The sequence below is a fragment of the Paramisgurnus dabryanus genome, chromosome 5 (genome assembly GCF_030506205.2).
Source record: "Paramisgurnus dabryanus chromosome 5, PD_genome_1.1, whole genome shotgun sequence".
NCBI lineage: Eukaryota > Metazoa > Chordata > Actinopteri > Cypriniformes > Cobitidae > Paramisgurnus > Paramisgurnus dabryanus.
Window position 1 is genome coordinate 28,005,419 of NC_133341.1, and position 13,798 is coordinate 28,019,216.

General features: G+C 38.0%; 1 protein-coding gene across 1 annotated transcript in view; it reads left to right on the forward strand.

Annotated features, from left to right (window-relative positions):
* LOC135732597 (transmembrane protein 132C) overlaps positions 1-13,798 on the forward strand; it is a 283,165-nt gene that overhangs the window by 238,073 nt on the left and 31,294 nt on the right. The window contains exon 5 of the mRNA XM_065250807.1: positions 6,084-6,227. Within this exon, the coding sequence (XP_065106879.1) occupies positions 6,084-6,227 (144 nt within the window). The remainder of the gene's footprint in view (positions 1-6,083; positions 6,228-13,798) is intronic.

Sequence of the window (13,798 nt, forward strand, 5' to 3'; positions counted from 1 at the left end):
TCGTCTCGTCATGTTTTCGTCACCGTTGAGACATTTTTAGCTAGTCATCGTCGCGTTAGCGTCACAAAAAATAGGTGCGTCAACGTTGATGAAAACAATACTGCTTTTCATGTATCGTTTTTTATGAGGTTGTAAACGTTCTTTTTCAAGAGTTCTCCTTAACTTTTTAAAAAGTTTTTTGACACGAAGATAGAAAATTACCCCCCCCCCCAATTAGATGTTATGATGCAGATTTAGAAATAACATAAATGAATCACCGAAACATTTTCTGGAAACTGACATGATGCTAATTAGTTTGAGAACATGAGCCTCAGTTCTGCCAAAATTACTGCAGGAATCTATAATTTGAGTTTAAATGACTTGTCATCCGCGTGCCCAGTTTGCTGTATAACTTCCTGTTTAAAAGCGCGAGACAGCCAGTTATGACAGCATGCCTCCGTACAGAGGTGTAAACACAGAGCCGAATCCGCCACAGTTATTCCTCTAAAACCCCGCTAGCGAAAGGAAAAACGAGCTGTAGAATTGCTAGCCTACAGGGTTTGGCAAATTTGGAAATAAAATCCCCCAGTTTCAGTTGCTATAGACCCTCTGTTGCAACCCACTCGCACATACCAAGCCAACTGACAAAACAACTATCATCACATATGCCAGGTTATGCAATAGACAGGGAGAAGTACACGCTCTGACAGATGTCCCTGCGGTTAGACATCATCCCGCATTACCGCTGCCTTGCATTTATTCCCATATATTTTTCATTCTACAAAGAGGCAATTTTTTTAGATTTATTGATACTTGAGGATTTGTAAAGCCTCACGATGTGCTTCATTATGAATGCTATCTAATGAACTCTGTCCCTATTTAAGTGCGTGGGGTAAATAAAGAAAAGCACATCTGAGTATTGATTGTCTAAGCAAAGGATCTAAAATGTTTTATTAGACCCAATAACCCAGTCAGTGGTTAATGAAACTAAATAGATGGATTTTTTCCTGCTGTTAGAGTCAATAACAGGGCATCACCGTTACTCATTTATAGTAGCTAAACTAACCTCCAGACAGGAGGGTGTAAAAGACATTTTCCTATCACACGGATTCAGTCACTCATCATGCATAAAACATATTCGGCCCAGACAGGTGATAGTTCAGAGAGCGTTATCCGTCCTTATTTTGTCTGACCCAGCTAACAAGAAGATGCTGCGATGCCTAACAGACAGATGATTTACAATGTCACAGCGACACCCATGAGGTACGAGCCTCTTTGTGCTATTACAGCATCGTTTTTATCTCCAGTCGAGGAGCGTGAAATTCATTAGCTGAATGGTTATAAAGAGATTAGGAACGTGACGTAATGGATATCAATTATGATTTATTCAGTCTGGTTGTGTGAGCGTTCTGCAGCTGGATGTCTTGAATGTGAAGTGTGTGTGTTTGTATGCCGTGTTTGTGTTTGTGTGTGCATGTGCGTCTTTTCACGCGGCAAATGCTCATTCATGCAGAGGCAGTACTATTTCCTGATTTTTGAGGCTTTATAGAAAATTGGTCCCACATTTCAATATTTCAATTTATTCGCTTTTCTTTTTTTACGAAAATGTGTGGTCATTTGACTGGTGGGTACGTCTGTAGTGTTCTGAAATTAAACTGGCATGTCAGAGGACATATTTTTAGTAATATTTTTGCTTTCTATAACAGCTAAGTGGTTTAAAGTACCATAGATAGGACCTCTCAGAAGGCAGGCTACAGATATGAACCTTTTGTTCTCATTCATCCATCATGTTTATATGTCAGGACTCCAGATGAAAAACCGCAGCAAGGTAGAAGATTTTCCCTCCTCTTTGGTATTAGATTACCTTTCTTTCATTTTTCTCTATTTCTTTCCCTTTCTCTCTTCCATATCCTCAATACGTGTATACACACAAACACATGATGCCGCTTTATCATTATTTCTCTCTGTAGGTTGCTGTTATTTTGGCATTTCTCAAGAGTCTGTGAGGTTTCTGCCTACCTGATTTTATTCTGGATTAAATATTTAAGACATAATGGGGTGGTTTCCCGGAAAGGGATTATCTTAAACCAGGACTAGGCCTTAGTTTAGTTAGGAAATCATATCATGAAAATCTGACTTTTTGGGTCCCCAGTGCTTGTATCAGTTTAGAAAATGTGAAAAAGATCAACCCAATAACTTAGGGCCAATCTCATTTCTCTGTCTTACCCCTTCCCCTTTGACTTCGTCTTCCCCTTGCCCCTCGAAACCGAGTAAAGGGGTAAAACAGATCGTTCGTCTAAAAAATGAGACACCACTCAAGTACCGTTTGCGTCACCTTCCCTTGCCGCTAACTGGCTGCTACGTAAACAGACAAGCGTTGACAAACATAGAAGATGCCGTTGTCTCAGGTTGGGGTATCGATTGCCTGAGCGGAGCACAACAAATAGCGCATAACTTAGCTGCTAGCTAGCGCCTTAACTAGCGATTCAAAACAAAAACATTACAATTAAAACCGCTTGAACATTTTATTAAAAGTATCATTAAACATGAGTGTCATAATATAATCTCAATTAAACTACAGAAAATAACGTTACTTTCATTTGTGCGACTCCTTGACAGTTCGACGTTCATCAATAGAATGTCTTGATGTCGGCTCTCCTGAGATATTCCTACGTTAACGTTTACCCCTCTCTTTCAAGAGAAATACCAAAACCCTAAGTTTTGGTAAACCATTCTCTGCAAGCGAAACAATAGCTCACTGAAATTTGGCTCCCCTTGTGATGTCAGAAGGGGATAATGCTGTCCCTCATTCTGCACTATCCAACCACGGCACTGCCATTTAGTGCAGAGATCAACTCATTTTCATTTTAAAAGACACACGGCACATTTCTGCTCACACCTACAAAGTGGCAATTTTAACATGCTATAATAAAAGATCTATATGGTATTTTGAGCTAAAACTTCACATACATATCTGGGGACACCAACGATTTATTTGACATCTTAAAAAAGTCTTGTGAAATGTCCCCTTTAACAAAAATGCCTTACTAAAAACATTACCTGTGTGCATTTTGAGGCAAAAGATTAGGGCACTGTTGTATTTTAAGATTGTTTTCAGTTTGGCCAGCTCTTACATTTATTTTAGTCTAGGACTAGTCTAATACCTGTCTGGGTAACCATCCCATAGCGGCTATTCCCAAACTAAAATGCATGTTTGAGTTGCATTATTTTTTTTTAAAACATTTTGCCCTGACATATCGTAACATACAGAATATCAGTGCCATTGCTTTGTCACCAATAATATTTTTGTAAGGTATGTTTGTAAAAACTCCTTGAATGTCCTATAACTAAGGCCTAGTCTTGGATTAATCTAAACCCTGTCCAGGAAACCACCCTTATGGGGCTCAGTATTTACAAACAACATGCAAGAGAGTGCCCTGTAATCACATACAGTATATATATGGTAATATTCTGCATTCATTTAAAATTCATTAAGTTCATTGACTGTTAAGAAAATTCTTACATTAACAATTCTTCACAAACCTTTATTAAGAATTCATGAGCTATAGCTATTAAGTGTAGCAGGCAAGTGAGAGAGACTGTAGGATGGAGGTGTACTTCATTCACTGCGTCAGCTACATTGTGTGGACCAGCCACCAATCCCCATGAGAACACTGATTTAATAAACATAATAAAAATTGGCTTAATGAAAATGTAAAAGTGTAGAAAGGTTTGAGTGAGGGTTTAGGGGATATAAAATATCTCATCATATGCTGTCAGAAAGAAAAGTACAAAACTGAACAATTTCTAGGTTTCGTTTTGTACCTTTACAGGTATATAAAACATAATACAAAGTTCTACTTTTTGGGTACATAACTGTACCTTAATGACCTATTGTGTCCCTTTAAAGGTTCAGTTAAATGTTTTGTTTACCTAACATTCAACTGGTACACAATAGGTATAATATTGTACTCAAAAAGGTACAACATTTCTATGTGTTGTGTACCCATAAAGGTACAAAAAGGAACCTTTGAACAGTGGCAGCCGGTGACTTCTTTTTTCGAGGGCGCACAATGCGAAGTTCGTCACAACATGTATGTAGCCCGTCATGTGTGTGGTTCATAATTTCAAAATATGTGTTCTGCGCATTAAGTGGACCTAAGTGCATCACGTGTCTCAAAATAAGTGCCTGCTGCAGACGCGTCTAAAGGGTTTATTAGATATGCTCGCGTTTGCCAGATACTCACATAATCTCATGCGTAATCATGAGTTTTCTGTTAAGGGGGTGTCTTGCATGTATTTTGTGAACGTGAGCGTCTCTTTTATCATAAACGGTTTTGACGCGTGTGCAGCAGGCACTCATTTTGACAAAACACATGATGCACATGGTTCACATGACATAACAAACATATATTTTGAAAACACGAGCAACAAACATGACACTCCGAACACATATTTTGAATTTGCGCCCTTAGGAAGAGCAGTCACGAGCCGCCACTGCCGTTGAGGGTACCACCCAGTGACCGAAAGGTGCAGTTTTGTACTTTCTGAGTGTGTACAAACAATAGTAAGTCAATGGAAAAGGCAAACATAATACAAAAACTAAAGCTAATTTGCGTATATGTAAGCTATTTGAGTTACAGAGATATGTACATTTTAAAAATAGTAGGCACCAAAGTAAGGACAGGTAGTCCATGTTTACTATGAGATGTACAGACAGACAGAAACACTAGACCTAATATTTCTTTCAGGGTTCCCACAGGTCCTTAAAATCCTTGAAAGTTTGTGAATCTGGGGAAAAAAAATTCAAGGCCCTGGGAACATACATAGATACAGGTCATTGAAAGTGATTGAATCTATTTTCTGAAAGAAGTTTTCTGGGAAAAAAATCTATATTATTCCCTGTGTAGTGTAGGATAATATCCTAAAATTCTAGACTTTTTAAGCACACGTGTTAAACTGTTCACTTTAAATGCTTATATCTTCTTTATTCGAATGTTGATTCATACAAAAATGCTTTTTTGCATAGTTGTGTTTCACACATGAAAACGTCTCGGCTTATGTAACTGTTGTTCCCTGAGAAGGGAACGAGACGCTGTGTCTCCTTTGTCATACTTCTTGCGTCCCTGTAACGCCGTCTTTGGCAATATTTCAGAAAGCGATATACTTCTTAGCTCCTGCGTCACCCTGTCTTTGTCATTAGGCCTCACCATTGGTTGAATTTGATATACATATTCAGACGCATTTTCCCCTGAAGGTGTCCCCAAAGTGTCACCACAGTGATGCAGCATGAGTTCCCTCAAAAGGGAACTGTAACAATGTATCTTAAAGGGTAACACGATGTTACCTTGCTCTCACTTGAAATGTGTCCCCCCATTTAGTCTTTGAATTTGAGGGTATTGGACCTGGCAAGTCCTCGAAAGGTCCTTGAATTTGAAGTTAACTAAGATGTGGGAACCCTGTTCTTATAACGTAGAGTTTTTTTGGTCTCTCTCTCTCTCTCTCTCAGCTAGTGCTAAAATAAATGTGACAACTGACCCCTCTTCTCTGTAATTACCAGCCTTTTCATAAAGTTAAAATGTCAATTATGGCCTCTTAGATTCTCTCCGCTTTCATTCGCTTTTGATAAAAGGAGTGTTTTCTCCCCAGAGGAAAGCCTTTTCATATTAAATATTTATGCAGTAAATACTTGAGGAGATGAATTCAAGAGAGCCTAGACCACACATGAAGACCCATTAACCCTGAATGTGATGAAATTGTTGTATACTTGACAATATGATAATTGCTCGCTCTGTCAAAGCCAAGAAGTTGTGAGATATCTTGCATTATTGTGCTAACCGCCATAAGCTTTATATTATAATGGCGATTGCTCTCCCGTCACCTCTATTTCCATCATATTGTTATTTTTAAATCAGTTTGTTGTTGTGGATTACTTTGTTTACGTATTTCATAAAAAAATCCTGGAGAAAATATTAATCTGGAAAGTTCATGTGGTTACAGGTTTTATTTAACTTAAAGGACATTGTCGGATATTTATTCAGATATTATTTTTCATGTTTTTAGATTTATGTATCAGTCTCTCTGCTTTTTCTTGTCTCACACAGGACACTGAAATCCTAAACACTGCCATTCTGACGGGACGGCGTGTTGCCATGCCAGTAAAAGTTGTTACGGTGGAACAGGATGGGACGGTGAGAGAGGTGGACGACTCCGTGACCTGCATATCCACGGATGAGGACGTCCTCAAGGTGAGAGCTCACCTGCGGTCTCCTCCTCATCGCATGGTGCCTTATTTATCATCTGCCCCCCACTGTTCATCAAAATATAGGACAGGAATGAAGCTTTGCGTTGTCTGTAGATTATATTTTGTAAAAAGTCAAAGCGACAGGTTGTAGTGCGACTCTGGAAAGCCCAGGGGTGGAGGAAGAGACGAGATGAACAGACAAATCGAACAGCAGGTGCCTGTGAAAGCCTGTTTTTTCCTGCACAAGCTTTTCCTTTAGTAGGTTTAGGATTCAGAGGAATTCGGGAGGTATTCACACTCACAAACGCACACGAAAAGACAGTTTTTGAAGTTTGTAATTGTCTCAAAGTCACATACAAAACCTGTCAAGATGAAACAACAGAGCTGATGCAAATTGAGACACAGAAAAGATAAGAGAATAGAACAAAGAATGATGGAACCATAAGGATAAAATTGTGATGTAACGGGGTGTAACAGCTTATAGACAAAAAGCAAACCATGCATACCTATATCAGATTATTTATATAACTACTGTTGAAGTGTCATTATACTTGAATAAGATAAAATGTGCTAGTTGGACCTGTAATATATTTGATCTTCATGAAGGAAAGGGACATGGTAGGGCATTCAATTATATCATAGTTAATACTAATAAATTTTTCAATTCAATGTTTATTAGGAAAAATATTACTTATTTATAAATAAAAATTCAGCGTTGTAAAAACCAATAAGAAGTTTTACAGATTTTTATTATTAAGATCTGAACAGCACCATTAAACACTTAAATATAAATAAAAAATATTATCATGACCTGAGGGCTTTTTGTCTTCGTGGCACTTTGCTATTACATAAAATATCTAACACAGGAACCAGTGTCATTGTTAAAATTAATCACTTGTTTTTTGGGGCGGTGATCAAGTTTACCCCTGGGGGTGATTGGAAAGTATCATTAGATCTGCATCGTCATGCTCTCCTGAGCTCTGAGCTAATACCTGAGATCAGACCGTCCCCTGTGCCGAGGCAATTTCCATTTACAAGCAGCAATATGTAGTCTAAATACAATCAATACCCGGTAACAATGAAAAACTCATTCCGGGCCTTTAATGCAAAGTTGGACAACGGAGCGTGTTAAGGAAATTAAAGAAGCCTCCATTTTTTTGTATGTTGTGCAGAATTAAAAAGAGCATCAGTTGAGGAACAGAATGTGTTTCATGACAGAAACATGTGGTGGAGAAATTGAGGCAGCTGTACCTGTCTGCTTGTGGTGTCGTAAAGAAGGTGCATTTGACCTCCGGGTGATATGCGTGACAGGTGTAAACAGCAAACATGACAGCGTTGCACTGCGGATGAGATACAAAAGTGCACAGTCGATAAAAAACTTTACTAGGAACATTTTTTAAAAAAAGAGAGAAAATGTAGTCAGAATAAAAAAGTGATAGAGAAAAAGTGCAATAAGATTGGTTGCCAGATTTTGTCTTCCAGTGCACAGAAAATAAAAACATTGATAATACGGACCATAGACTGTAAAAAAAAGATGGACGACGCCCATTCGCTCTTTTCTATTGGTGAAGCCGCCAGTGTCCCGATACGGCACTGACTCGTGGGTCTTGAGTCGGCGCAGTAGCGATTTCGGGGCAGTCCTGCACAGTAGTGAGCAGGAAGCAAAGCCGCGAAATCAAGGCCTGTCCTCACTCTTGCAGAATGCGCATATCACAGCTGTCAATCATGACGTCACACCAATGTTTTTATGGCATTTAATAACTAACTAAAATAAACTTATTTTAAAAACAAACATTTGAATTTACATCAGCGTGATAAAAACTACAGTAAATGACAGAAACCAGCTTCGGAAAAAAGATAATTGAAGTGTAATTAAATTGTTTAGTTGGTCTCAAGTCCCATTGAATAACATGGGGGAGGCGGGGTTTATGACCTATACTAGGTTCAGTCACTGGGGGGTAATCGAGACGTTTTGGCTTCACTTTTCAGGGCTTGTGCGGCACGCTTGATACAGACAGATAGAAGGTTATTTTTATGTATTAAAGGTGACATAGAATGATTGAACTGGGTATTTATCCTTGTTCTGTGATGTGACATGTAGACAAAAAAGTTTTTGTTTGGGTCTGTAATGCCTTGGAAGCTTCCTAAAAACCTCTCTCAGATAGCTCTATTAGGGTGGGGGATTTTAAACAAGTGGTTTTGCACCTATTTGGCTCCCCCTACTGGCTTAACTTGCAATCTCATTACTGATTGGCTGACTTTGCTGCCACTCAAAAAATGTAGCCAATTATTTTAAAGTGGAGGGGCAGTGAGATGCCTCTGATGTCATAAGCATCAGTTTTTCAGATTGGGCCGTTTTCTGGCTGACATTTCTAAAAGAGGAATTTCTATGAGACTGAGATGTTTAGCATGTCTAGCACTTTTTGTATGTTTGTGAATGCCGGTAGACTACCATTATTCAACAAAGACAAGGTAAAAATAGTTTTTCATTCTCTGTCCCCTTTAAAACGTGTAAATACACAGTGAGACATAAGAAAACAAATGTGCTTCATAGATGTACGATTATGAGCATGATATATTTATAATGTAAATAAAAAGGGTGAATGTAATATAAATATTATATTACATTTTGTATTGCATATTATTTTTGCTGAGTGGTAAGACCTTGAGGCAGATTTTAACAAGTAGATTACAATTGGATACGATGTATATAGCTACTGTACTAGTCTCATTTTTACACCTTTGAGAGGGTCTGCATGTATTACGCGCACCGTCTGATTTTTGTAACCGCGCGCACTAGGGATATGCATGTATGTCATTTTTTCATTTCGATTAATCCATTGGTCTGAAATACGAGTACTTGATTAACTGGGGGCGGGGCAATGAAAGGGGCCTCATGGTTAAAATAAAATATTTTATATAAACAAAAAACTCAAATAAAACTTAATTTTGCAGAAACTGTGACAAAAAAATGAACACATACTAGATTATTAATAAATTAAATGTTTTTAACAGAAATCTCTAACAGGAAAAGATGTGTGATGAAGTGCAACTAAAGGGTTAATAAACACAAACTGAAGCACTTTCTATATGGCGCACTCTACATAAGCCTTGATACAACATAAATGTATTATACAACATGCATATCTACACAAAATGCAAGACTAAAACCAAGTTATGTACTGGACAGAAACTTTATCTTCCGTTGTTTATGTTCACCATAACCTGCGCTCTTTTAACACATCCAGTCAAAACACAAGTGACTGATGTCATACGCCGGTCTGCGCAGCTTACGTCGACGTCAAACACGCACCCAGTCTTTACTACCACAGGCGCTTGTAAAGCTAACCAGATATCCAAATGCCATAACCACAAAAAAATAAAAATAAACCCACACGGTCATCGTTTTCGTGATCGATCGTCAATGCCACGTTTCGAGTACTCGAGCAATCGATTACCCATGCCCATCCCTAGCACGTTCTTTGTATGTAGCCCAGGAGATGCATTGCATGCACGAGTCAAATAAACTATGCTTTGCAGGGCTGTGCGTTCGATAAAAAAAATAAAAAATCAGACTATACTCTAGTGTCACGGTGAGTCACACTATAGGTTCCCTTTGAATTTGTGAAGGAACGTTAAAGGGGACAGAGAATGAAAAACCATTTGTACCGTCTTTGTTGAATAATGGAAGTCTACCCGCATTCACAAACATACAAAAAGTGCTAGACATGCTAAACATCTCAGTCTCATAGAAATTCCTCTTTTAGAAATGTCAGCCAGAAAACGGCCCAATCTGAAAAACTGATGCTTATGACATCACAGGCATCTCACTGCCCCTCCACTTTAAAATAATTGGCTACATTTTTTGAGTGGCAGCAAAGTCAGCCAATCAGTAATGAGATTGCAAGTTAAGCCAGTAGGGGGAGCCAAATAGGTGCAAAACCACTTGTTTAAAACCCCCCACCCTAATAGAGCTATCTGAGAGAGGTTTTTAGGAAGCTTTTAAGGCATTACAGACCAAAACAAAAAAATGTTGTCTACATGTCACATCACAGAACAAGGATAAATACCCTGTTCAATCATTCTATGTCACCTTTAAACCAGTAACATCATTGTAAAGCAGAGACTTTACAACTTTTAAAATATCAAGATATTAAGATATATACATACATAGAATATTTAAGATACATTTAGGTTCTCTATAGGGTTCCCCCTGGGCTAGAGTTTCTTTATATTGTCACAATAGAAAATATATCCTCGATTTGATGGCACCCAGCTCTTATGAACATAGTTTCACTATGTTATATTTCAATAACTCTAATTAATTCAGTATAATGTCCTTTTTAATGGATGTCACCTTGTCACATCGCCACTTTGCCGGTTCAGGTGTTGAATGCCATCTTATCTTTATTGTCGCATGCTGTGGTTAATCAGTTCCGCATTTGTGCAGGTTGAAGGGCTCTCATAATGACGGCTGATCAAATAAATAAAGGAGACGACTAAAGAGATCCCATAGGCTTTCGTGATCAAATCTCACTGCTTAACCAGCGTCAGTAAGAAGAAGGCCGTGGCCTTAATTGCTTCTTGTGAAGACTCCCTCAGTTATGTGCGCCGTAATTGAATTTGACATAGAACAAGAAGGACAGGACGTGGCACAAGGGGTGTGTGTAAGCGTGTGAGTGCGTTCGTTTCTTTCGTACGCTCTCAGACACAAATCAAGGAGAATTATAAATCATTCTTTCACCAAGACTTTTGTCTTTTTCCATTTTTTTTCTCTCTCTCTTGGAACATATTATAAAATATTGGGTTTTAATACATCTCGGCTATTTGAGACATTGTGTGTGTCCCCTGTAAGAGAGCGAGAGAGCAGTGTGGATAGGTGTACAGTGCTAATCCGTTTAATAACTCATTCACTTTGCGGTGACAGGCGGGCAGATATCCGGCGAGCCTGTAATCGTGTAAAACTCTGATCAGGTTAAGAGCTGCAGGCCGCTTCTATTCTCAGGTTCAGCTGAGCGGGGAAACACATGAGATATATTTGTTAAGAGAGACACAGAGAGGCAGTGACAGTGACTTCCGAACAGATCTCATTAATTAGCAATGATCGATCTTTTAATAGCTTATAAAGTCATTGTTCTAGACGTATGGGGAATCCAGAATTTCTATTTAATTTTTATGATTGATAAAGTGTTACAACACCCAGAAATCTGTCTGTAGTGAAATTTGTTTGATGATAAATGTTCTTTTAAAAATCCTTGACTGAAATGTTCTTTGGAGAATTAAACATTGTTCTTTTAAGGCAGGCGTTCTCAAAAATATTATCGTACACTTTATAGTAAATTAAGGTACAAAAGCTGTCAAAGTACACCTTTGTTCCTAAAGGGTGCATATTAGTACCTCATATAGGTGCTGTATGTACTGATACATAAATAGTACATAGGACCTTTTTAAAGCAGTGGTTTAAGGCAAAAAAATCCAAAAACCTCCTTTAAATTTGAATAGTTACTAAGCATATTCTTGGCTTAATGAATATTTTTACACTTATAGAAAAACACATTCTCTTCTGAATCATGTTTAAGGGGACATTTCACAAGACTTTTTAAGATGTAAAATAAATCTTTGGTGTCCCCAAAGTACATGTGTGATGTTTTAGCTCAATATACCATATAGATAATTTTTTATAGCATGTCAAAATTGTCACTTGGTGTGTGCCGTTTTGGGTGTGTCATTTTTCGCCGCCAGCGTTTAAAAAAAAGTTGCCAGCCAGCGCCAGCGTTTTTCATGATTTTCACAAAAGTTTAATGCCTTCCAGAAAATGTTCTTCTTTAAATATATAAACATACAATATACCAAATGAAAGAACAGACCCTGTGCTTTAAACAAAAAAACCTGTTTCAGCCTACCTTCAGTAGTTCTTTTGTAATCAGCTTTTGAATATGGGAAGGTTTCTGCAAAAACACCACATTTTGAGCAAAAAGCCGAGATGATTAAATTTTTGTGACGGACTTTTCATAGAGATCCCATTCAGAGCGATCTTTAAAACAGACACGGTCATGCAGCCGCTTGCCATAGGGCAATACTTCCGGGTTTAAAAAGTTGTGGAAGGGCGCCACTTGGTGGATAATAGCGGTATTGCGGAAAGCCGGAAATACTCGTTATTGGCAGGGAAGCGTTTTCTCTTGATTGACGAGATATCTCGTCAATAGCGGCGAAAGAGTTAACATGCAAATGAGCTGACCTCTGTACTAAATGGCAGTGGCGTGGTTGGATTATGCAGATTAAGGGGCAGTATTATCCACTTCTGACATCACAGGGGGAGCCAAATTTCAATGACCTATTTTTTCACATGCTTGTGGAGAATAGATTACCAAAACTAAGTTACTGGGTTGATCTTTTTCACATTTTCTAGGTTGATAAAAGCACTGGGGACCAATTATAGCACTTAAACATGGAAAAAGTCAGATTTTTATGATATGTCCCCTTTAATTTAACTTATGTGTTTTTAAGAGGGTTGTTTAATAAAAGAGCACCTATCGTCCGATTCCCTATTTTACATTTCCGACGACGCGAGTTATCGTCTCCAACCTAAATCTCTTTTCTTGGACTTCAACAAACACACAGATTGTATTCAACAGTTTACTTCCTGGGCCTGGAGCTACAAAAACAGCCTGATCTTACGAATTATGGTTTAACAATTGTTTAAAAATCCGGAATTTTTTTTTTATAAACCAATAGTTAAAGTGAATCCTAACCAAACCCCAAACCAAAGCGAAATTGATTTTAAAATAGGAAAAACAATTGAGTAACCAATATGTGAAACTGACATGGAAAAGAAGGTCCGTGGTACGGACACAGAACATTTCGGAGATCCATGACAATTACACGGATAAATGAGCAAAATATTCCATGACTATACCACGGAAATGTGTGAGATCAGGTTGACAAAAATGTACGGTATGTGAAAAATAATGTGTTTTTTTAACCATAAACCACACGAACTATTATACCAAATACACAAAATAAGGTTTTTTAGCAATGAAAATAGGTGCCCATTAAAAATTACATTTGGGATCAACGGTTATACTTTCTTAAAGGATCTTAAAGGCTTTCATAAAATTAACAGTAACAAGACTGACACGGTTTTTAATAATACAACACAATTGTATTATTTATAACAAATTATTTCCCAGACCTCCAGCTATGCACTGAGGACCACCAGGGGTCCTTGCACCCCACTTTTAGAACCCCTGTTTTAATGCAGTGGTTTTCAAACTGGGGGTCCGCGAGATGGTGCAAGGGGGGCCCCAGTTTTATGACATTTTATAAAATACATTAATTTATCATGAATTCTGTGTAATTAAACCTAAATAAAATAAGCCAACTACCCAACAGCACTACTAGGTATAATTTTATATGTTTTGTTTAATTAAAATATTACATTTTAAAACTGTTTTTGTCATAAATTTTCGTTCGAAAAAATGCACTGTACACAAGGGGGGCCGCACGCTGAAAAAGTTTGGGAACCACTGTTTTAATGGATACTTTCCCAGTGACTGCTTTTGTACTGCTGATGTT